At 35.1% G+C, this 26,002-nt stretch overlaps 1 protein-coding gene across 2 annotated transcripts in view; it reads right to left on the bottom strand.

The window, feature by feature from the left end:
* Positions 1–26,002, bottom strand: part of Hormad2 (HORMA domain containing 2) — a 78,228-nt gene that overhangs the window by 39,757 nt on the left and 12,469 nt on the right. Inside the window, exons 5-9 of one of the 2 annotated variants that reach the window (XM_076865400.2) lie at positions 21,397–21,417; positions 20,714–20,740; positions 8,482–8,549; positions 5,854–6,032; positions 5,436–5,689 (exon numbers count right to left, since the gene is read on the bottom strand). In XM_076865400.2, coding sequence (XP_076721515.2) covers positions 5,436–5,689; positions 5,854–6,032; positions 8,482–8,549; positions 20,714–20,740; positions 21,397–21,417 — 549 coding nt within the window. The remainder of the gene's footprint in view (positions 1–5,435; positions 5,690–5,853; positions 6,033–8,481; positions 8,550–20,713; positions 20,741–21,396; positions 21,418–26,002) is intronic. The other variant, XM_076865401.2, reaches the window with a different exon arrangement.

Raw genomic sequence — 26,002 nt, 5'->3', positions numbered from 1 at the left:
TAAATGCTAGAAGAATTACTTTCCATGATGCCTAGATTTGTTAAAAGCATAATATCATCAGTATAACAATAGACATTTAGCTTCAAATGGAAATCCAGAAGGACATACAACAGTATTAGATAACCTAGCAAACTGACTATAGTTCTAGACAAGTAAAATTATCATTATTTTCTCCAGTGTGTAATTGACCAAAAATCTGAATTGAAATAAAAACTAATATCACACTGGGCTTTGTGAGATGATAACACATGCTGGATTGAACCCAGGGCCTTGAACCTAATAAGCATTCATTCTACCACACATCCCCTAGAAAGCACTTTAAAAAGCAATATCATAATAACATTAATTTAAAAAGCAATGCAAATCTTCTAACTGCCTTTCCATCCTACATATTCATACACACACACTCACATATTTTAAGGTGGGGTTTAACTCCAGGTATTCATACTTTTTGGTATGAAGTTATTCATTGGAGTTTTATTGATTTGCCTGCCCTGTCCCTGCAGGGGATTGAACCCAGAGTCACAAATGCTAAATAGGTACTCTATTACACACAGCAGAAGTTTTTCTTATAATTAAAAACAAAACAAAACCCTTGTGTTTCTGCAGTTATTTCTCCACCACTTTTAGAGAAAAAAAAAGATATAGAAAGTTTCTATAATCTTTGGAGCAAACAAAAATTTCTTAAGCAGTACCCTAAATTGCTCAATGTAGTAATTCATAAATTGAATTACATTAAAATGAAGAACTTCTATTCATAAAACACCTTATTAAGGGAGTAAAGATAGTATTATATTGTATGCACATATCAATATGTAATAATGAATCTCATCATTATGTATAACTGTCATGTACCAGTAAAAACTGGAAAAGAAAAAATAAGATTAAGAGGCAATTTATAAAGTTAAAGAAGATATTCAGCATACATTATCTGACAAAGGATTTATATGCAGAATTTCTATAAATCAATAAAAATGAAAGATAAATAAAAAATAGCAAACAACATGAACTGATAACTTCACAAAAGAAAATATACAACATGGCCAATAAATGTACGAAAAGGTGCTCATCTTCATCAGGCATCAGAGAAATGTCAATTAAACCATGATGACATACCATTGCATACTCACCAGAATGGATAGAAGTAAAAAGGTGGAAAATGCCAAGGGTTGGTGAGGATGTGACCACACTTTCATACATTGATGGAAATATAAATTGGCACAACCACTTTGGAAACTGTTTTGTGGTGTCTCTTAAGACTAAATGTATGCATACCCTTTGACAAAGCAATTCTACTCCTGGCAATTCTATTCCCACTACATATTTCACTAAAACACATGTTCCAGATGTCTGAGCGGTACTATTCATAAAGGCCCCAAATTGAAAAGCACTCAAATGCATATCAACAGTGGAATGATAAATTATGATAATGGTCTACAACAATATGTAAAAATATGCATAAATCTTACATTGTAATATCAACTAAAGTGACAGCTCATACTATGTGATTCTACATCTATAGAATAATCAAGAGAAACGAATGGAAGTCAGGACAGCAATACTCTTGTTGAACGAATAGTGACTGAAAAGTAAGAAGTTTCTGGAAGGATGGTACTATTCTGTTTCTTGGTCTGACTTGATTTCACATGTTTATTCAGTAGAGCTGGGACAAGGTGCGGAAAGCAATATACTCAGAGAGCACAATTTAAGCTCACTCTTGGCACCTGAAAGCAACCTTAAAATGTGCCTCCTTAGACCAGTAGAGCAGAGAAAGGAGAACAGGGAGAGGGAGAAGGGGAGGGAATGGGAGTTACTAGGGAATGGAAATGACCAAATTTTGTTATTTGCATGTATGAATATGTAACAATAAATCCCACTGTTATGTACAATTATAATGTGCCAATTAAAGATTTTTAGAAATTAGAAAAAAAGGTTCCCCTAAGCATCTTATTTGTCTTACCCTTCTACCAGTCCTAGTATTCAGTTTGTGAATATTTATTGAAATATATTATTATGACATATATATTTTATGTATATAGATTTTACTTAAATTTAACAAATGTTAACAGGGTCTAGTCTACCTCAGACCATAAATAAAAACAAACTTTTAATGATCTAAATGTGATGTGGGCATAGTGGACAATACCTATCATCTCAGCTACTCAGAAGTCTGAGGCAGGAGGATAGTAAGTTTGAGGCCAGTCTGAGAACCTAGTTAGGAAAACAAAACAAAAAAAGGGCTGAGGATGCATCTCATTGGTAGAGTGTGCCTGGGTTCTATCTCCAGAACTTCAAAAATAAGTAAACAAACACTTAAATGTGGGTATGGGATGTGGCTTAGTGTTAGGGTGGTTGCCTAGTATGTGCAAGACTTTGGATTCAATTGCCAGTACTGGGGGGAAAAATAAAAGGAAGAAAGGAACAAAAATTAAAAACCTAAATGTGAAAAGAAAAATTTTAAAACTTTCCGGATAAAATACAGGAGATTGTTATTAATGCCTTCAGGTAGAAAAGGATTTCTTGAGATACCCATAAGCACATATTAAAGAAAAAGAATAAACTACATTAAAATTAAAAACATTTCTTTATCAAAGACCTCTTAAAGATAAGTTAAAAGACAAGCACAAACCTGGAAAAAATATTAAAACATAAATAAGTAAAAGAAAAATTCAGAACACCTTTTAAAAGTCAATGAGGAAAAAATAAATAATAGAAAAATGTATGAACCAGGCATAGTGATGCATGCCTGTAATCCCAGCAACTCAGTAGGATCACAAGTTCAAAGTCAGCTTCAGAAATTTGGCAAGGACTTATGCAACTTAGTGAGACTCTGCCTCAAAATAAAAAAATAAAAAAAAAAGGACTGGGGGTGTACCCTGGGTTCAGTCCCTGGTACAAAAAAAAAAAAAAAAAAAAAAAGAAAAAAAAATGTATGAAAGACTTGAACAGCTACTTTCTATAGAAGATTGGCCAATAAGAAGATTCTCAAACTCACTGATAACCGGGAAATTAAAATTACAATAATGAGATTGTACTCCTACTTCAGATCTAGCAAATTGGCAGAAGACATAAACTCTGACAATATCAAGTGTTGGCAAGAATGTAGGGATTCTCCTTCACTGTTGGTGGAATATAAATTGGTACAATCATTTTGGAAAATAGTTTTGTGTTACCTAATGAAGATGAAAATGTGCAAGACTAGAACTCTCTGATATAATCCCTAGAGATATTCTTTCACATGTGTACCAGGAGATGTGTACATGAATGTTTCTAACAATTAAAAAGAAATAACTTCAACAAGAGTAGGATATTAGCTGGGCATGGTGGCATACACGTGTAGTCCTAACACTTAGGAAGCTGAGGCAAGAAGATCACCTAAGCCCAGGAGTTTGAGACCAGCCTGGGTAACAGAATAAGACCCCATCTCAAAAATGAAACAAAACAAATGAGTAGAATACATCATAACAGTATAAATGAAAGAACAACCACACATAATGGATGAATCTCAGTTTTGATGGTCAAGCTAAGGACTAAAATCATAGAAAAATACTTGGAGTATTATTATTTTTATATAGAAATTTTAAAAGGGCCAAAATATTGGTAGATGATAAAACTAAAAAGACCAAAGGAAGGATTATAAAATAACTCAGGATGTATTTATCTTTAGAGATACATGAAGTGCATTAATAAAGGGATACCTGGTGGCTTCTAGTGGTAAATTTCTACTTCTTGGCCTATGTGGGTATACGGATGTTTTCATTATTCTTTAAATGGTACATATAACTTTTGTGTACTCTCTTTGATGAATTATGTTTCAAAATACAGTAATTTTTAAAAGCAATAAGTTAAAGTTCTACATATGTACACGTGTACAAACATTTGTATTTTCCATGAAGTAAAACAAAAGGAATCTTTAGTAGAAAAATGTCAGTAGCACTTCAGTATATTTGCATTCTCTCATATGATTGGCTGGTTGAGAGAGAAACTAATATCAAATATAAGTTTACCATGAAAGCCAGATCTTTGTACATATAGTTTCTGTTAAATATATACTTGGAAAATGTCATCACCTGCCTCATTTAATCTATTAATTAAAATATACTTTTCTAGGCTGTCTTATTTAAATCTTATTTGGCAAACAAGAAATTCTTAATTTTTTTAAGGATAAAAATCCAGTTGAAATCTGTTCATTCTTTTCTTAACCTTTATTTATTTTTCTTAGCCTTTCTATGTTAGCTATATCTTCCTTGAGTAGAATCAGAGAAGAAAACTGTACCAAAAATCTAAAGCCTTTTTCATGACTGACATTGTGAAGATACTAAAAATGAAAACAAAACAAAACAACCTTGTTGTTCGTTTGGTTGTATTATTTATATTAATTCAAGTAAGACTGGGACTTGTTTTCCATGCAGTAAACATATATATCACTGAGTTAAAGATCTGGAAAGAACCTTCAGAAATTACCTAGTAGTCATCTTCTGTAAGTAGGACTCAGATTATCTCAGGCAAATAAGTTATTATCATAATCTTAAAATGTCTCCTGAGAAGATTTTAAAAATGTGTTTGTCTCAGAACCCTTTTAATACAATGTCAGCCTACAGTTAGCAGCCAGTAAACAGTAAGTCAACAGTATAGATTTACCTAGGGCACAGTGGGGCCCTAGCAGTACCCAACTCTAAAGTCTCTATGCAAAAGGCCTGTTCAGCTCCTTTGGCTGCAAACCCATCAGCTCCCTGGCTTTCCCCAGTGATCTAGACCCAAAGCTTGTCTCTCCACATAAATGAGTGCTGACATTTTGTTTTCACTCTGATTTGGGTTAATCCACAAACTTTCTTTCTTGGCTCCTTCCCACTTGATTATTCCAGAAAATCAAGAGCTGATTTGTACTTGTATTTGATATGAATAGACACCTAAAATATTTGTAAGTCCTAAAAATATGTCACTTATGAAAATTAGAAATATATTGGGAAATATTTTTCTCCTAATCATGGGTAATAGGCAATTTCATCTAAAAACATATTTCTTTCTTGAGGCCTGTACTTTTTTTTTTTTGGTACCAGAGATTAAACTCAGGGGTGCTTAACCACTGAGCCACATCCCCAGCACTTTTTTGTATTTTATTTAGAGAGAGGGTCTGTCTCATTGAATTGCTTAGGACCTTGCTAAGATGCTGTGGCTGGCTTTGAACTTGTGATTCTCCTGCCTCAGCCTCCATAGCTGCTGGGATTACAGGTGTGAGTCACCTCACCTGTCCTGGCTAGGACTGTACATTTTTAGACTAAAAAATCCTTGATGTCAAAACTAGTTTTGTTTCAGTTTTTATACCTGGCATGCTCCACTGGACTGTTGTTACTGTGATATGACCTGTATGCAAAGTGAAAAATGTCAGTTGTATTTAACTGAAGAAATGGAGGCTCACTAAAACTTGGCCTTACTTGATTGTTGTACTCCTCTTCTTCATCATCGCAGTCTAGACCCTGATGGGCAATTTCAGTAGTATTATTCTCCTGAAACAGATTGTTCTCCAAATCAGATACTCTGGCTGCCTCCGTAGTGACTTTTACTTTCATGCTATGAAAGCCTGTGGAGACCAATCCCACTTGCAGATTGACAGGTTCCCCATCAAACAGCAAGAAATGTGAGTTCACCCCTTCTTTAAAACCAGGCGGTTGGTAATCATGTGGAGTCACTGCAAAATGAAAAGGCAAAAAGCCATGAAACTTAGTTTCAATAGAAGCCAGATTAATATTTTAAGTATAGCAACAGGTATCTTTCAGATGTTTATAAAATCCTTCTATTAACATAAAATATTAGTTTAGTTTAAGAAGAATTTGAATAAAGGTCTCCACCTACCTGAATTGTAGTAATGGAGTTTCATAGTAAGTATAACATCGTTAGGAAGGGGTCCAAGGTTCTGCATCAGTATATATAATTTACGAATCAGTAGTACACTGGCTTTCTTAATATCTTTACTATTTGTTCCACTTTCAAAGCTTGTACTACTGCTATAATCACATAGAAAAAAAGGTATACTTTTCAATCATATGCAATACTGACAATATATTCCCAAAAGAACACAACTTTTGAGTATATGATCAAATAAATATAAACATTTAGACATTTTGGAGAAAATTTTTAGATTATAAATTAAAGGAATAATTATACTCTTTCAATGCACATACAAAGGACTTCTAAATAATATGTTCACCTAAGCATTTAAAATATGACCTTATTTTTAAAAATTTGCTTATTACAAATAACCACATGTCATAATAATGAGAACACTGGATTTGGAATTAGGTATCCTGGCATCTAATATCATGTCTGCTGTTAACTAGCTGAATGTCTTCAGTCAAATCATTGAGATACACTTTATTGTTTATGTCATCTGTAAGATAAGTTTACAGACATTTCTATAACTCCCTAACCATAAAATCAGTTACTAGCTCTGTATCTACCATCTGGTTATCTCTCAAAGGCATCCCATCCTCACACTTGCAGGGATTACCCCAATGGGAATCTTAACTATTCTTCCTCCTTTCCTTTATTTCCACATTGCAAACCATTTTCCATACCACTGACAAAATAATAATCCTAATAGGAAAATATGCTCATATCACCTTCATGCTTAAAATTCTTCCATTAAATTAATAACCTTTCAATCAAATAAAGGATGGTGTATAATGCCTTTAATGTCCATTCATATTCTTCTCTATTCTCACCAGCAGCTACTGTCCAATTTCCTCTCAACCATGTGCATTTGCTGTTCATTCCACCTGTATTGTGCTTTTCTATTTCTCTTCTAAAACCTAATGCAATGTGTCATCTTTTCAAAGAAGCTTTCCCCTTAGGAGAACTGTTTGTCCCTCACTAAGCAGCAAGTGACTGTATATTTCATCAGTATCTTTCATTCAATGAATATGAATGAACAAGTTGGACTAAATTACCTTCCAATTCTAAACTTTTTTTCTCTCTGAAATTTTCTTCTCCAATTAGTCTCATATTTGAGTAGTTTTGGGGAAGAGCTATGATTGTTGGTATAATTGCACAGTGTTGAAAAATAATCCTAAGTAATTGAACTATTGAGTTTTCCCCTGATCTTTAGAGGCAGTGTAAATTCATAAAGCAAACCTTTATTAAGTTTCTCCATCAATTTCAAACACCTTAGCTTTGTCTGCCAGAATTTAACCAATTTAAACAAGGTAACCTGAGTGAAGGGCTATAGCCAGGTGGCCCAGGGGATCCTCCAGGATTCATCAGTAAAATCATTCAAAACTCTGATGTAAACAAATACTATTTTTCGGCTTCTAGGAAATTCTAATATGTATTATTTTCTTGACTCCCTAATATCTGGAAGATTTGGCCATTTTTATTTTACTGCTTACCTCTTGGCATATGTGTCTTTAAAACCAAAGAGATTAATCTGGTTGCCAGGGATATTTATATTTGAGTTTTAGAGAGTAAAAACAACAGCTTTATGTGAGAAAATACGTGTAAATGTGAATATAATCTGTAAAGTGCTATACAAACGTTAATTAGTGATGATTAAAATTTTAACTCTCATTTTTGGAACTTTGTTCTCACATCTGAGTATTGCCTATAAGTTTTATAAATGATAGAATAATTAAGGAAGTGAGTATTAGAGAGAAATCGTCAAGCTCCAGAGAGCTAATAATAGAGAAAAGGGAGTATTCTGCCACATTTCTCTTAAATTCATTCCTTTTGGAGATATCCATCTCCCTTACTTGGAGCACTCTACTACCTAGGGCTTTTCACTATCATTAGCATCTTCCATTTCTATTGTATCAGTAAATCCTTAGGTCTCTCTACCTCCTGGCTGATCTGAAGCCAAAAAACTACTGAGAGAATAATAAATATTGCTCCTCAACAAAACATCTTCATCCTCAATTGGCCCTTATGAACTACTATTTAATACACTAGTGTGCTATGTAATCCACTAAATGTGTTTAAAACTTGGAGTTTTAGTTTTGATAGGACAATAAGGCATTTTCCAGTCTTTTCCATACAGAGAAGCACATAGAAAATGCTATCTGTACATCACTGTGAGGTAGGCAGATGACAAAAGTTATGCATGTAGGCAAATAGTCCAGGGTTTTTTTTTTTTATCTAACCCTGGCCCCAACTGACTATATAGAATGTGTAAAAGATCAATATCTCAATATAGCACTTGAGAAACATTGGGTTAGTAGCTAGACAGGGCCTTATGGAGTTCTTCAATCAACATTGTGCAGACAGCCTTGTTAGTATAATGGCGATGCTTATCATCTCCTCTACTCTCATCAATTAAATCCATGGATTTCAGAAATTTAATTATTACAGTTCATTTTTATAATAGTGAAGTTTTATAGGATTTATGGAAAAATGATAAAAGAAGTATAAAACTTTTTTCTGGCTTATAAAAACTTATGTTTATCTCACTTCTATATGTTTTCTCAGGTTCATTAAATAATTCGATTCTACCTGTCAAAATCCATAATGGCTCCTTCTTTTGTGTATTTGAATTTGAACTGGTATATCTCAGTCACTTTCTAGAAAAACCAAAGGTAATAAAGAAATTAATTTTAAAAAGAAATCCAGAATTTTACCTGATAATAAGGCACATTTTCATTGTATACCTACCATGCTTCCTATATACCTGTTTATTTCACAGTATTATATTATTTAGGAGTAATATTTCCAGATATAAAGATACTTTTTATCCAAAAGTGAGTTCGATGATAAATGCTTCCATTATAATTGAAGTTGGAAAAACTAAGGCACAGTCAAGTATCTGACCCACTATGTTATGACGGGGGAATCAGTTGAGAAACTATTCATTCACATAATACCTATTTTAGTGAATGTCTGTTTTGTATCAAGCATTGGAGTCACAGTAATGAAAAAAACTTTTGCTCCCTGTTTTTCTTGAATTTACAGTCTGATCAGGAGATAATCAATAAATTATTTCACCTAGTACGATTGCTGTGAACAATATGAAGCAGATGCTGTGATGGAAGATGAAGGGGGAAAAGTACTGATTTGGCTTGAAAGGGCCAAGGAAAGCATCCCTGAAGAAGTGATATTTGACTTGAACCTCAAGAGAGGTGAACCATGTGCAGTCCTTGGGTGTGATGATCCAGGCAGAGCAAACAGCAATACAAAGCCTCTAGAAGGGATTTCCCCCTCTTCCAAGATCTGAGAGGAGGCTAAAGATGAGAGAGCAAGGGGGAGAATGTAGGAGATGAAGTTGTAGAGAGGGTTGTTATGTTTTATTGGCCATGGTAAGGGGAGGGGGTGGATTTTATTCCATATAAACCAGAAGGGTTTTAAGTCGGGGAGTGATTTGCATTTTTAAAGCTCACCCTGCCAATCTTAAGAAAGGTATGGAAACTGACATGTTAAGAGGCTACTGCAGAAATTCAGGGAAGACTAGACGAACAAAAAGAAGGGATCTATCAAGTATTATTTTTTTCAATTCTACACTAAAAACTGGATATTACTGCTATCTGCTCTTCTGTTAAGAAAGCTAGAAATAACAAGAGACAGATTTCAGAACACACAAAAGTGCCCCTCATTCATCTGGTTGAATATTTAATCCTTGATAATGAGGGAATGAAGATGTTAGATTGATCAGAAAAAGTCCCAGTGCTTCTATTACTTTTCTCTACTCTGAAGTTTAGTCTTCTAGTTCTGCAGATCTTACACCTTAATATATACCTTAATCACACGTGACCATGTACTGGGAAAACTGGCTCATGTTGGTTAAACTCTAAAGTGAGAGATTTATCATGGAGTTAATTTTAAGATACAAGTATTTTTCTAACAGAAATGAAAGTTCAGAAGGCTGTTTATGGCTACAGTAGGAGAGATGGGTGAGATTAGAAGCATCTACAGCTGCCTAACAGCAACAAGTTCACTCTGGACAGGCTAGATACACACACAGTGTCTTCTCTTAACCAATGCTGGATGTAATTGCCCTGTCAAACAATGCCTACTTCCTCCCTGCCCATGTTTCTGAGTCAACTATAGCTATTTAATGTTGTGAGTTTTTATTTTTTATTTTTCTTTTTTTTTGTATATATTTTTTATTTGTTGTTCAAAATATTACAAAGCTCTTGACATATCATATTTCATACATTAGATTAAAGTGGATTATGAACTCCCATTTTTACCCCAAATACAGATTGCCGAATCACATTGGTTACACATCCACATTTTTACATAATGCCCTATTAGTAACTGTTGCATTCTGATACCTTTCCCATCCTCTACTATCCTCCCTCTCCTCCCCTCCCCTCCCATCTTCTCTCTCTACCCCATCTACTGTAATTCATTTCCCTCCTTGTTTATTTTCCCCTTCCCCTCACAACCTCTTATATGTAATTTTGTATAACATTGAGGGTCTCCCTCCATTTCCATGCAATTTCCCTTTTCTCTCCCTTTCCCTCCCACCTCATGTCTCTGTTTAATGTTAATCATTTCTTCCTGCTCTTTCTCCCTGCTCTGTTCTTAGTTACTCTCATTATATCAAAGAAGACATTTGGTATTTGTTTTTTAGGGATTGGCTAGCTTCACTAAGCATAATCTGCTCTAGTGCCATCCATTTCCCTGCAAATTCCATGATTTTGTCATTTTTTAGTGCTGCGTAATACTCCATGGTGTATAAATGCCACATTTTTTTTTTATCCATTCATCTATTGAAGGGCATCTGGATTGGTTCCACAGTCTAGCAATTGTGAATTGTGCTGCTACGAACATCGATGTGGCAGTATCTCTGTAGTACGCTCTTTTAAGGTCTTCAGGGAATAGTCCGAGAAGGACAATGGCTGGGTCAAATGGTGGTTCCATTCCCAGCTTTCCAAGGAATCTCCATACTGCTTTCCAAATTGGCCGCACCAGTTTGCAATCACACCAGCAATGTACAAGAGTACCCTTTTCCCCACATCCTCGCCAGCACTTGTTGTTGTTTGATTTCAGAATGGCTGCCAATCTTACTGGAGTGAGATGGTATCTTAGGGTGGTTTTGATTTGCATTTTTCTGACTGCTAGAGATGGTGAGCATTTTTTAATGTACTTGTTGATAGATTATATGTCCTCCACTGAGAAGTGTCTGTTCAGGTCCTTGGCCCATTTGTTGATTGGGTTATTTGTTATCTTATTGTCTAATTTTTTGAGTTCTTTGTATATTCTGGATATTAGGGCTCTATCTGAAGTGTGAGGAGTAAATATTTGTTCCCATGATGTAGGCTCCCTATTTACCTCTCTTATTGCTTCTCTTGCTGAGAAAAAACTTTTCATTTTAAGTAAGTCCCATTTGTTGATTCTTGTTATTAACTCTTGTGCTATGGGTGTCCTATTGAGGAATTTGGAGCCCGACCCCACAATATGTAGATCGGAGCCAACTTTTTCTTCTATCAGACAGAGTCTCTGATTTGATATCTAGCTCCTTGATCCACTTTGAATTAACTTTTGTGCATGGCGAGAGGAGGGGATTCAGTTTCATTTTGTTGCATATGGATTTCCAGTTTTCCCAACACCATTTGTTGAAGATGCTATCCTTCCTCCATTGCATGCTTTTAGCTCCTTTATCAAATATAAGATAGTTGTAGCTTTGTGGATTGGTTTCTGTGTCCTCTATTCTGTACCATTGGTCCACCCGCCTGTTTTGGTACCAGTACCATGCTGTTTTTGTTACTATTGCTCTGTAATATAGTTTGAAATCTGGTATCGCTATACTGCCCGATTCACATTTCCTGCTTAGAATTGCTTTTGCTATTCTGGATCTTTTATTTTTCCATATGAATTTCATGATTGCTTTATCTATTTCTATAAGAAATGCCTTTGGGATTTTGATTGGCATTGCATTAAACCTATAGAGAGCTTCTGGTAATATCACCATTTTGATGATGTTAGTTCTGCCTATCCATGAACAGGGTATATTTTTCCATCTTCTAACATCCTCTTCTACTTCTCTTTTTAGGGTTCTGTAGTTTTCATTGTATAAACTTTCTCCTCTTTTGTTAGGTTGATTCCCAAGTACTTTATTTTTTTTGAGGATATTGTGAATGGAGTGGTTGTCCTCATTTCTGTTTCAGAAGTTTTGTCGCTGATATACATACAGAAATGCCTTTGATTTATGTGTGTTGATTTTATATCCTGCCACTTTGCTGAATTCATTTATTAGTTCTAGTAGTTTTTTTGTAGACCCTTTTGGGTCTTCTAGGTATAGAATCATGTCATCCGCAAACAGTGATAATTTAAGTTCTTCTTTTCCTATTTTATGCCTTTAATTTCTTTCGTCTAATTGCTCTGGCCAGTGTTTCGAGAAATATATTGAATAGAAGTGGTGATAGAGGGCATCCTTGTCTTATTCCAGATTTTAGAGGGAATGCCTTCAATTTTTCTCCATTCAGAATGATGCTAGCCTGAGGCTTAGCATAGATAGCTTTTACAAGTTCCTGTTATCCCTAGTTTTTCTAATGTTTTGAACATAAAGGGATGCTGTACTTTGTCGAATGCTTTTTCTGCGTCTATGGAGATGATCATATGGTTCTTTAAGTCTATTTATGTGGTGAATAACATTTATTGGTTTCGTATATTGAACCATCCTTGCATCCCAGGGATGAATCCTACTTGATCATGTTGCACAATTTTTTTGATGTGCCTTTGTATCCGATTCGCCAGAATTTTATTGAGGATTTTTGCATCTAGGTTCATCAGAGATATTGGTCTGTAGTTTTCTTTCTTTGAGGTGTCTTTGTCTGGTTTTGGAATCAGGGTGATGTTGGCCTCATAGAATGAATTTGGCAGAGCTCCCTCTTTTTCTATTTCCTGAAATAACTTGAAAAGTATTGGTATTAATTCTTCTTTAAAGGTTTTGTAAAACTCCGCTGTATACCCATCCGGTCCTGGGCTTTCCTTGGTTGGTAGTCTTTTGATTGCTTCTTCTATTTCATCCATTGAAATTGGTCTGTTTAAATTGTGTGTATCCTCCTGACTCAGTCTGGGCAAATCATATGACTTAAGAAATTTATCAATGTCTTCACTATCTTCTATTTTATTGGAATATAGGTTTTTCAAAATAATTTCTAATTGTCTTCTGTATTTCTGTAGCATCTGTTGTGATATTGCCTTTTGCATCCTGTATGTTAGTAATTTGAGTTCTCTCTCTTCTTCTCTTTGTTAGCATGGCTAAGGGTCTCTCGATCTTATTTATTTTTTTCGAAGAACCAACTTTTAGTTTTGTTAATTTTTTCAATGGTTTCTTTTGTTTCAATTTCATTAATTTCCGCTTTGATTTTAATTATTTCTTGCCTTCTGCTACATTTGCTGTTGTTTTGCTCTTCCTTTTCTAGGGCTTTGAGATGAAGTGTGAGCTCATTTATTTGTTGGTTTTTCTTTTTTTTGAGGAATGACCTCCAGGCGATGAATTTCCCTCTTAAAACTGCTTTCATTGTGTCCCATAGATTCCTATATGTTGTGTCTGTATTTTCATTTATCTCTAAGAATTTTTTGATTTCCTCCTTTATGTCTTCAGTAACCCATTGATCATTCAGTAACATATTGTTCATTTTCCATGTGATGTAGAATTTTTCCTTCCTTCTTTTATCATTGATTTCCAGTTTCATTCCATTATGATCCGATAAAATGCATGGTATTATCTCCACCCCTTTATATTTACTGAGGGTTACCCTATGGCATAATATATGGTCTATTTTTGAGAAGGATCCATGTGCTGCTGAGAAAAAAGTATATCCACTTGATGATGGTTGATATATTCTATATATGTCAGTTAAGTCTAGGTTATTGATTGTGATATTGAGTTATATAGTTTCTTTATTCAACTTTTGTTTGGAGGATCTGTCCAATGGTGAGAGAGGTGTGTTGAAGTCACCCATAATTATTGTGTTGTGGTCTATTTGATTCTTGAACTTGAGGTGAATTTGTTTTATGAACGTCGCAGCACCATTATTTGGTGCATAAATATTGATAATTGTTATGTCTTGTTGGTGAATGGTTCCTTTTAACAGTATATAATGTCCTTCCTTATCCCTTTGGATTAACTTTGTCTTGAAGTCGATTTTATTCGATATGAGGATGGCCACCCCTGCTTGCTTCCGAGGACTGTGTGCGTGGTATATTTTTTCCCACCCTTTCACCTTCAGCCTGTGTATGTATTTCCCAATCAGATGTGTCTCCTGGAGGCAACATATTGTTGGATTTGTTTTTTTAATCCATGTTACCAGCCTATGTTGCTTTATTGGCGAGTTTAAGCCATTAACGTTTAGAGTTACTATTGATATATGGTTTGTACTGCCAGCCATGTTTGATTATTTATCTTTTTTTTTTTAATTTAGTTTGTTTCTCATGATTAGCTTTCCCCCCTGCCCTCTGTCATTACCGAGGCACTTCCCACTGATGGTTTTGGTTGTTGTTTTTCATTTCTTCCTCGTGTAGTGCTTTGCTCAAGAGGCTTTGCAATGCTGGTTTTCTGGCTGCAAATTCTTTTAGCTTTTGTTTATCATGAAAGTTTTTTATTTCGTTGTTGTACCTGAAGCTTAATTTTGCTGGATACAGAATTCTTGGTTGGCATTCATTGTCTTTCAGTGTTTGAAATATGTTATTCCAGGATCTTCTCGCTTTCAGCGTCTGTGATGAAAAATCCGTTGTTAACCTTATTGGTTTACCCCTGAATGTAATCTGCCTCCTTTCTCTTGTAGCTTTTAATATTTTCTCTTTGTTCTGTATATTGGCTATCTTCATAACAATGTGTCTTGGCGTTGGTCTACTGTGATTTTGTGTGCTCGGTGTTCTGTATGCATCTACAATTTGTATATCCGTTTCCTTTTTTATTTCTGGAAAGTTTTCTGTAATTATTTCATTCAGCAGGTTACTCATTCCCTTGGTTCGAATCTCTGTACCTTCCTCTATCCTGATGACGCGTAGGTTTGGTTTTTTTAAGTTGTCCCATATCTCTTGGGTGTTTTTCTCGTGATTTTTTACCAGCCTTTCTTAGTTGGCTAGACTCTTTTCAAGATGATATACTTTGTCTTAATTGTCTGACGTTCTGGCTTCTACTTGCTCCACTCTGTTAGTGATACTCTCAATTGAGTTTTTAATTTGGTTTATCGTCTCCTTCATTTCTAGAATTATTGTTTGATTTTTTTAATAATCTCTATCTCCTGATAAAGATGCTTTACTTCTTCTTTTATCTGTTTATGTAATTCATTTTCAATGTGTTCTTTCACTGTTTGGATTTGCTGTCTCATATCCTCTTTAAGGTTCCATTCCATCTGTCTAAGGTGTTCCTTGAATTCTTTATATGACCATTTTTCTGGTGACTCTAGGTCCTCCTGAATATTTAGGCTGTCCTTCATTGTTTGTACTCCCTTTCTTCCTTGCTTTTTTATGCTGCTCATGTTACTTCTTGTTCTGTTTGATTGCTGAGTTACTGTTTACTCTTATAAATTTATTTGATGCTTGGGAGGAAAGATATTAGAAGGGAAGGGAAGAAGACACTTCCGGTAGCCACGCCCCTGGTATCTGGTGCAAGAGACCTCAGTTGTCAGCACTGGTGGGAGCGGTAGCTGGGAGTTCTGCGCTGCGAGTCCTGCGCCACTCCTGATTCCCTCGGTCTGGCTATTGCGCTCACGGGAGAGCTGGGAGGGGCCCTTAAGGTTTCCCCGCTGTGTGGAGAGGGATGGCTAGGGGATTACACACCTGTTGTCTCTGGTTTCAATGAAGTTCTCTCCTCCGCCCGTGACGTCAGTTCTCTGCCATGGTGGTATCCCATGTAAATGATGACCGTTCGTTCCCTTTGCCGGGTGACCAATGCAATGGGTGGGTCTTGACTGTCTCTCTCCCAAGCCCTGTTTCAATCCTGTGGCCACTGCCTATGAAGGCTCAGTTGGCTTTTACCTCTGTAAGTTAGAAGGGCCGACCAGTTATTTCAGCGGGATCGTTAGTGCTGAGTCACGAAAAGCAGGTGAACCAGAGCTTGAATGCAGCCGATCCGGGCTCGGTGTGTGTTCTCCGCGGGTTCTTTAGCACTGAGCCTGAGTAATTTGTCTGCGAGACGCAGGCGAATGGCAGTTTCCATGGGTTCTTTAGCCCTGGACCAGAGCAGTTCCGGGAGCCGGAATTCGGCCGCTCCGGGCTCGGTGTATGTTCTGATAGGAGCAGGCTCCAAGAAGCAGTTTCCGCGGGTTCTTTATCACTGAGCCTGAGTAATTTGTCTGCGAGATGCAGGCAAATGGCAGCCTGAAATTACCTGTTCTATAGCTGAAAGAGCTGTGATCAGTCGAAAACAGGGATGGTGACGTCAGCTCTCCAAGATGGTGGCCGCTGGCTTTCTCTGTGGTCTGACCGGTGTGGAGAACCGAATTGGACCACTTCCTTCCCCGTCTCAAACCCAGAATTCAGCACTGAGTACAGTAATTGCCCAGCTGGCAGGAGCCCGCAGAATCAGCTGTGCTGTATCTTTGTGTTGCTAGCTCGTCGTTTCCCAGCGCGCGCCGCAGACTCTAGCCATGGGGCGATTTGCTGAATAAACAGCGTGACCCTCCGTGCGGACAAATCTCTCGTGTTTGAGCCCCAGTAGCTGATCCTCATGCGATGGAAATCCTTCCTCTAGGTTTCGGAGCACCCCAATTTTGCTGGAAATTCCTAACAAGCTAGCTTTTAGCCATTCTACCTCGTCAATCTCCTGCTCAGTGACGCAGTACACGGGGGTGATGCACTCCCTTCGCCGCCATCTTCCCTCTCTGAGTTTTTATTTTTTAAATGAAAGAAATCTTTCAGTAGCTGATAATTTTACTTGTATTTTATTATTTGATCACTGAAGCAATAGGCTTTACATTTATAATTGTTTTATAGAAGATGCTAATTCTTATTAACTTGAAACTAATTTATAAAAGAAGGTATATTATAACTCACAAAATGTTCTCCCACTTTTCAGGCTGTGCTGCCTGACAAAGGTGATATTTTAAATTGAACATCAATTGTTTCTATCAACCATGATGATCACATTCATATAGACCAAAGCAACCGCAACACGCATAGCCTCTTCTCCCTCACTTTCCAATTCATTGGTAAGACTTTTCAGGACTATCTTCAAAGTGAATTGGAAGACCATCTAATATTCATTCTCTATTCTATAGCCAAAAAGTTTTTGGAAATACAAATCAGACCATGCAATACCTTTGCTTAAACCCCTCTACCTAATGGCATCCCATTGTCCTGACAATTTTAATTTATGAATTATTTTGGTCTATAAGACCTTACTCATCTGTCCCCTACCTACTTCTCCTGCACTTTCCCTCCCATTCACTAGTGATAGGATCATGGCACCTTTTCTTTCATAAACATTCAAGATTCCTTCCCCTCTTAGGGCCTTTGTATAGTTATACTCTGGAACATGCTATCTCCAGTTAATGATAATATTTGTCCACTGCCCAAAATGCTGTAGCCATGAAGTAGATTTCAGTAGCCCTCGCTGAAGTATATATTATTATTCTCATTACTGAAGAAGCTGGTTAAGTGGTAGAGCTGAGATTTGAATCTAGTACCTGTAATGTTAATTAGCATATTATTCTACCTGTTATATGCCATTGTGTCTCATAGAACTGCAAAGGCCGACTCCTTCTGGTCATTCAGTCTCAGCTAAAATAGTGGTCTGGTAGGAAGGCTTTCTATGAACTGCCAATCTAACACAGCCATTCATTTCTTCCTTTTCCATCTCTACATCAGCATTGTTTAGTAAACTACATTTAAATTTTTTTTTCATACACAGTAATATAACTATCTGAAAGTTTTTGCTAAATTTTGTTTACTTATTTATTATTTGTCCCTCCACATAAGAATATAAAGCTTCAAGAGGGCAGGGACCTTATTTATTCCATTTACTTTCACGTTTTTGTAGCTTGAATAATGGTAAGCACATAAAATGAGCCCAATTCATATATAATATATATTCTCTCTCTCTCTCTCTCTCTCTCTCTCTCTCTCTCTCTCTCACACACACACACACACACACACACACACACACAAACACAAACAAACACACACACACATTTGGCACTTAATCACTGAGTCACATCCCCAGCCCTTTTTACATTTTGAGACAGGGTCTTGCTAAGCTGCTGAGGCTGGCTTTGAACTTGTGTTCCTTCTGCCTTAACCTCCCAAGCTGCTGGGATCACAGTCATGTGCCACCATGTCCAGCCCCAATTTATATTTGCTGAGTGAATAAATATTCACCCCAGAGTACATGCTCAGTTAGGGTTTCATCTTATAAACATTTTTAAAAACCAAAATTTCTTAAAGGATAATGTGGTTAGAAATAGGGACCACCTATAGTTCTGTTCCTGAAGGAGACCATTATAATTGGACATTGACTACCTATAATAAGCACAAAGGAATAGATGGTAATATCATAAGATCTGTATTTTTACAATATTCATGTATACTAATTCTTTATGTCACAAATTAAACCTTTATTTAACATATTTATATACAGCTTACATATCTTATTAATACCCATCATACTTTTTGTAGTATGCGTCTATGAAAAGCTATCATTCTTTACTACTTCAGCTGCCTTTGTCAATTTCTCTTTCAAAAGATGGAGCAAGCAGAACAAAACTTCATGTGCAGAAATGCCAGAACTTTGTGCAGTACCCTAAACTTTGTTGGCCTTTGAACTAGGGAAGCACAATTTATCTTAAGCCAAAGTCTTTCACTGCTATATCATAACATACTTGTCACAAGAGTCCTGCAAATTTAAATTGATGTGTAAAGTATATTTTTGCTGCTTTAGGTAAATATTAACATTGTTATTGTTTATGAAATTTTGTCTAGGAAAAGATATATTTCTAGGGATATGATTCAAATGTTTGGCACAATATCAGATAAATGCCAAAGACTGTTTTTGTGAGAACGTTGTTTTGTGAGTACATAAAAGAATATGATCACGGAACTAAACAGTAGTATCAGTGACATGATGTTAAACAGCAAATAAAACAGTGTAATCTTGTGGATGGATGCTTTTAGGCACTATGAATGTTGTTATGCTATAGTAGTAGTTATACTATAATTATTGCTGACTCTGTTATTCTTTTGAGTTTTTTTAATATCCTCAAGCAACCATCAAATCTTTTAGTAATCAGAAGGGTGCCATGAACACCTAGTAGTTAGGGATCATCACTATTGGGAATAATTTACACATATCCAAGATATTTTCTTGGGTCATAAATGATAGCTTAGAACTTACCATATAATAAGTTTTTGTTTTTTATCCTCATTGTTGTATGTGCTAGCATTGAAACTCATTTCAGTTTTTTTCCCATTCTGTAAGATTTTTCTGTATTTAAGGCTAAGTTAGTCAGCATTTCACTACCCACCAAATTACTGATTTATAACTAGGAGTTTTACATTCATAAGAAAACATGATAAATGTTGTACCAAGAAAATAACCAATTAACAATTTATCAGAAAGTTGTAGTTTAGGAAACTTCTGTTTAAACCTAAGAAAAAAGGAAGACAAGAGACAAAGACAGCTAGGGCTGCAGCTCAGTGGCAGAGAACTTTCTTAGCATGTGTGAGACACTGGGTTTGATACTTAGCACCACATAAAAAATAAATAAAATAAAGGCATTCTGTCCATCTACAACTTCAAAAAAAATTTAAAACAAAAAAGAGACAAAGATAAAGAAAGGTAAAACTAGTTTAGACATTGAGAAATTGTGATCCATCTGTATTCAAAGGTTGCTTCCCCTTTGCTTACATGGTTATTCATAATTTTGCAAAGAGAGAATTTTAAGAGTTAAAAACAATTTTGTCTTGAATATGAGCAGTTAGACCAAATACATTGGCTAAGAGAAGAAAAATTGAAAGCAAGGAAAAAGTAAAGAAAGCTAGGAAGAAGATGAAGAGAACAGAACAAGAGGAGAGAACAGAGGGCTTCTCCTTCCAACTCAGTACTACAGTCACAGAAGCCAAAGTGGCAAAAGTAACTATTATGTGTCTAGGACTATAATATTCACTCTGGAAGATGGAAAACAAGACAAGAACCTTGTCCTCAAGAATTCACAGTCTGCTTGGGAAAATAATCTGCATGAGTCAATTGAGAGTGTTAAATTGTGGGGTTCTTCTGGAAAATAAATTTAGAGAAGTTAGTGTAGACAATCTAGCGAGAGAGGCTTTTATGAAAGATTTGAATTTAAGTTGGCCTTGAGGATAAGTAGCAATCACTAAGGTAAAGAAAGAAATAGATAGGGAAGTAAAGAGGTAAAAATTCTGAAACTCTGTAAAGGTCAAAAGGGGAGAATTTAGTTGGCAAAAGAAAAAGTTTAGAATTATGCCATGTCTGGTTTATTTTATTAAAAGACCATAAGCAATTTTCAGAATCAGTTAAAAGAAATAAAATGTGTTTTTTTAATATATTTATATATCAAGAGAGTCTTTTAATGTTAATATGTTATGGAAGAGGCCCAGTTCTACTCAATGCCTTTTTTTTTTTAAAAAAAAATACTCCTAGGTAATATTTGAAAATCTCATACTAAAGGATTGGTCACATTTATAAGAAAATATGTTGAAAGAGCTCACTCTTACTGTTCAAATAGTAGTGTAGCAACATAGTCTATAGTCTCAACTCAGGTAAACATACTTAAATATAATACACATATACTATCTACCTATACATTTGTCTTCTTACCTCAGGTTCCTTTGGATTTGTGTAAAGCTGTTAAAGGAAAAATAAACAGCATTTAATTTCTGAAATTTACTAGATTATTCCTCACAGAATACATTTTCTATATAAAGAGGACAATTTGTACTCTATTGAGTACTGTATTGATACATATTTCAAGCTGGAGATAGGATAAGCTCTTGTTTTGTGAACATGGATCCATTAGAATACTTTATGAACACTGACTATTAAGGATTAATTCCATACAATAAATATAAGGTATTTATAACTACTGTGAATGAGCTACAATAAATTCTAAATAAATGGCATGGTTTAAATGTTTAAACAAATCATATATCTAAGACTCTTAATGGCATATTCTCATTAAACTACATATGCCATGTGATAATCAGGAGTATACAAAACTTCAAAAGAGTCTATAAAATTTCAAAAACAAAAAACTTTGAGCCTGTAAAGTAACTTTAAAAATGTAAAAATCCTGATAGCCAACAGATGAAGCAGATAGTATATCCCATATGTTTCTCCATGTCTATAATCTACAAAATATATAATTAATGTTTTAATAAAAATTCTGATGAATGATTTTTTAAATTCTAAAATGTAATAATATGGATAAAAAAGGAAGAGGGAGAATACAAAAGTCAAGGAAGTAGAGACAGAGGTTTAGTTATCTTTAAGTATGTACTTACTGTAAGTACTGCCATATGTAGCTTCAAGAAAAAAGAAAACTTTGTTAGAATATAATTACATCTATATCATTGTTATTTTCAACAAAAGCTAATTAAAATATTATTTCAGAGAAAGTAGAGGAAAGGAACCAAGGGGAGGTAGAAGGAGATGGAAAGGGGAAATACTGAGGAATGATATTGGCCAAGTTAATATTGTTATATGTATGTATAACATACCATTATGTACAACTACAATGCACAATTAAAAATATGGAAAAAATAGTATTTCAGACATATTACAAATATTAGGTAGAAAAAAATTATTCAAAAAGTCAGATAAAGGAATACTAATTATTCATTCATTCAAGTAGTACCTATTACATACCCAAGACTGCTGGAAAGGAAAGGGATATTAAAAAAAAAGGTAACTACCTACTCTCAAGAAGTTATATTTGAATTTGGGAGGCAATAGATGCATAAATGCATCAAGATATATGAAATAATTCCTTGTTTCTAAAAATTAAAGATACCCCAAGTATCTTAAAAAAAATATCTCTTTTAAAACTAATCTCCTAGAATAAAAATCTAAGGCTGATGTCTATAAAACTCTTGCCTCTATATATACACTACTATTAAGAGTTTCTCTCTGATTAATAGAATAGAATATATAGAAATAGATAGAAATAATCAAGCTTTTTTTTTTTTTTTTTTAAAGCCTAGAATTCAAATGGGAAAATTTTAGGACTGTAATTTCATTGCAAATAACTAAAACTTTAGTGACACCCTGTGGTTATTTTGGTTGCTGCATATAATTGATTTTTAAGATCACTCAGTGAAACGGTATTAATCAATTAATAGTTCATTCATACATGTAAAATACATATGGCCCCTGATCTCAGGAAACCTGCAGATTAGCAGCATAGACCAATATTAAACTAAAAAACCCAGCATAGTAGCTACATCGTTGCAATTGTATTAATGGCTATAAAAAAGCAGCATGAGATGCCTTGAGAATACTAAATAGAGGGATAATCTAGGCTGGGGAAGAGGGAATGTCACGGAAGCCTCCTGGAGAAGTAAATATTTAAGCATAGACTTAAAGGATAAATTGGAGTTAGGTAGATAATATGTATGGGGTCAAGGGGAGAATTTTCTAGACAAAAGAAACAATATGTGCAAAATTCAGAGGAGCTTGGCATGTACTAGCATCTTTGTGTTGCTTGAACATGGAAATTAGAGTAATGCTTTGGGAAGGCAGATAGGGATCATACAAGTCTTGCAGGTCATGTGAAGGACTCTGACCTTTATTTTAAAAGCCCTGGATATTGTTTAGGTAAAAGAATGACATGATCAGATTCAGGTTTCTGAAAGAATGTAATGGGGACAGGGATTTGCAATGGTGGGGAACTGTGAATGGGAGTAAAGAGATAAATATATCATCTTTTAAATAATAATTATATACAATTTACATAATTATTTGAATAATTCAAGCATAGTATACATACAGCACAAGGAAAACAATGTAAAAATCACCCAAAATTTCATAACTGTAAATAATTTTCTACTAGCACATATTCTAAGAATCTCTAGGTAATCCAACTTGACTTTACTTAAATTACTTTTAAAATCTTATTCCCTACAAGCAAAAAATCACCTGAGAGAAGTTATAAAATATTAACAACTGAAAAATAATGTAAATACTATTTATCTAAGAGCTTAAGTCAATTTCTAAAACATCAGTTATACACATAATCATTTAGTATAATAAATGCATCAAACTAGTTAAGATATTCTTGTACATTACATGTTATTTTAGTACATAGAATGTTAGATTTATTTTATTTAAGAAGTAACTCTCTAGTACACCGTGACGCCCCTGGAGAGGAGGAATCACATCTTCATCTCATTTGTATCCAGTGTCTAGGCACAATGTCTGGTACAGATTAAACAGTCAAGGATAAAGAATGAAGGTATAAATGGTCAACATCTACATTGAGCATATTATGTGCCAGGCATTGTTCTAAACATTTCAGATCCGTGTTCCTCAAAGTATGGTCCTAGAGCAGCAGTGAGAGCATCACCTCAAATTTGTCTAAAATACAAATTCTCACATCAGAAATTTGGGGATGGGGCTTGGCAATCTGTGTTTTAACAAGCCCTCCAGGTGATTCATATATGAACTAAAGTTTGAGAACCACTGTTTTCAATTATTAACTCATTGAATTCTCAGTTCTTAGATAACCCTAAGAGGTAGGTTCTATTATTATGCCCATTATATATGTAGTACTAAGAGGTAGGTTACTAGACCAAAGTCACACAGGTATTAAGTGATAAAACTGGGATTCACCTAAAACTGTTTGATTCTGAAATTCTAGCTCTTAAATATATTGTATGGCACCTTAATGATGAATACCCAGAAGATGTTGCTAAATGAATAGATGAAGGAGAATAAAAGAATGTTTTTAGTATGCCAGTGATGACCTCCTTTTTTCAACCTGTCCAAACACTCAGGGTATCAAAAGCTCAAAAGTCTTTCAAAATTTCTCCTTATGTCCTTATGGAGTACAATATTTCCTTTTCCATGCCTCATACTGCAGCTGATTAGTAGCTCTCCTTTGACATCTATCACTTTTTTTCTTTCCAATATTGGACTGAACTCAGGGATGCTCTGCTACTGAGCTATATTCCCAACTCTTTTTTAATTTTGGGACAGGATCTTAAGTTGTTCAGGCTGGCCTCCAAACTTGTGATCTTCCTATCTCAGTCTCCCAAGTAGCTGGGATTACAGGCATGTACCATCACACCCAACTTGGCACGCATCATTTTCTTTTAAAAAAATTTTTAGTTGTAGATGGACACAATATTTTTATTTATTTATTTTTATGTGGTGCTGAGGATTGAACCCAGTGCCTCACATGTTAGGCAAGCACTCTACCACCAAGCCACAACCCCAGTCCCAGCATGCATCATTTTCTGAGTCTTATAGTTACTTATACTTGTTATAGGGGTGATAGTCAAATATATATATATATATATATATATATATATAATATTTTTAAATAAAAATATCAAACTGATATGAAAAAATCAATATTTGAAGTCCAATATGGCACAGGTATTGACCAATCAGAAGGGGTGCTGACTTAGTCTAGAGCTGGACTTGCAGACACAACTTTTGGACTAGAGGTGTTAATCCTTAGTTGCTAGATTTGAGAAAAGTCTAGAGATAAAAAAAACAAAAAACGGTGGAGCAACAGGAAGGAAGTTGGTGAAGGTTCACCTGGGGCCTCAGAAAAGCAGTGATTTATCATCAATACAGAAGTACAACCAACATTTTCTCAGTAGGTAGAGCTGGGCCAGTATGTAACCATTGATCATTAGCCCTGCATATAAGTAGTGCTCATTTTCTACTGTGGTCTATGAACTTTTGCCCTCACCTGTTTTATATTTGTATCCCTAGGTCCCCAAGGCCAGAGTTGAATAAGTCATAAATAATAATTTCAGTGAAGAGAGGAAATATATGAATGTACTAAATAATCCAATGGAAGGCTCCTCCCACCCATGAAGGCTTAATCACATAAAATTTCTTAAAGAAATCAGAATTCTGGCTGGGGATGTGGCTCAAGTGGTAGCGCGCTTGCCTGGCATGCATGCGGCCTGGGTTTGATCCTCAGCGCCACATACAAACAAATATGTTGTGGGGCTGGGGATGTAGCGGTAGCGCGCTTGCCTGGCATGCGTGCGGCCCGGGTTCGATCCTCAGCACCACATACAAAGATGTTGTGTCCACCAAATACTAAAAAATAAATATTAAAATTCTCTCTCTCTCTCTCACTCTTTAATAAAAAAAAAACAAATATGTTGTGTCCGCCGATAACTAAAAAATAAATATTAAAAAAAAGTCAGAATTGAGGAGTAAAAAGAAGACATAGATGGGAAGAAGGAGGGAAAGCTGTGGTAGAAATTTAATTTATATGCACCTTGTCTCTTCAACTAAGACCAGTGCCTCCATTTTTTTCACACTTTTCATAGCTCTCTATGGAAGCATGAAAAATCAGATGCACTTAAATTTGAGTTGTGTTTTTATTCTTTCTTATTTCTGTAAAATGGGCTTTGGCAGCACATTCTTTATTGTCCAGAACAATAGTAAAAACTAGTGATTGCTATGAAGTTTATAAAGTTTTTATAACCCAATGTTCCTTGGCACAGTTCCTTGCTCTGGGTATCATTGTGACATTGCTATATCATGACTGAAAATGATGGAAACAGTTTCATCAAAATATTATTCACAAAGATATATGATATATTTAATTATATTTAAATACCACATGACCCTTATGCCATGTTGAACTGCAACCTTAATTCATGCAAGTAACTGAATGGTAAGAGGAACAGTATTACCTATTTGCCTTGCAGCAACTCAGCAATAAAGCAGTTTCCTACTTCATATTCAATAGGGGTATATTTCACATAATATATGAAATTGTGGTAATTTTGGAGGGTTATTAAAACAAATATGAAAATCCTAGAAACAAAAACTTTATAGCTAAATTACTAATATTTGGAGAACTGGTTAAAATTAAATGACAGTTTTCTAAAAATACTTTTTAAATACATCTTTATAATT

This window comes from Callospermophilus lateralis, chromosome 1, assembly GCF_048772815.1.
Source record: "Callospermophilus lateralis isolate mCalLat2 chromosome 1, mCalLat2.hap1, whole genome shotgun sequence".
In the NCBI taxonomy this organism is placed as follows: Eukaryota; Metazoa; Chordata; class Mammalia; order Rodentia; family Sciuridae; genus Callospermophilus; species Callospermophilus lateralis.
The sequence above is the reverse complement of the archived record's forward strand: the minus strand, read 5'-3'. Positions and strand labels throughout refer to the sequence as shown.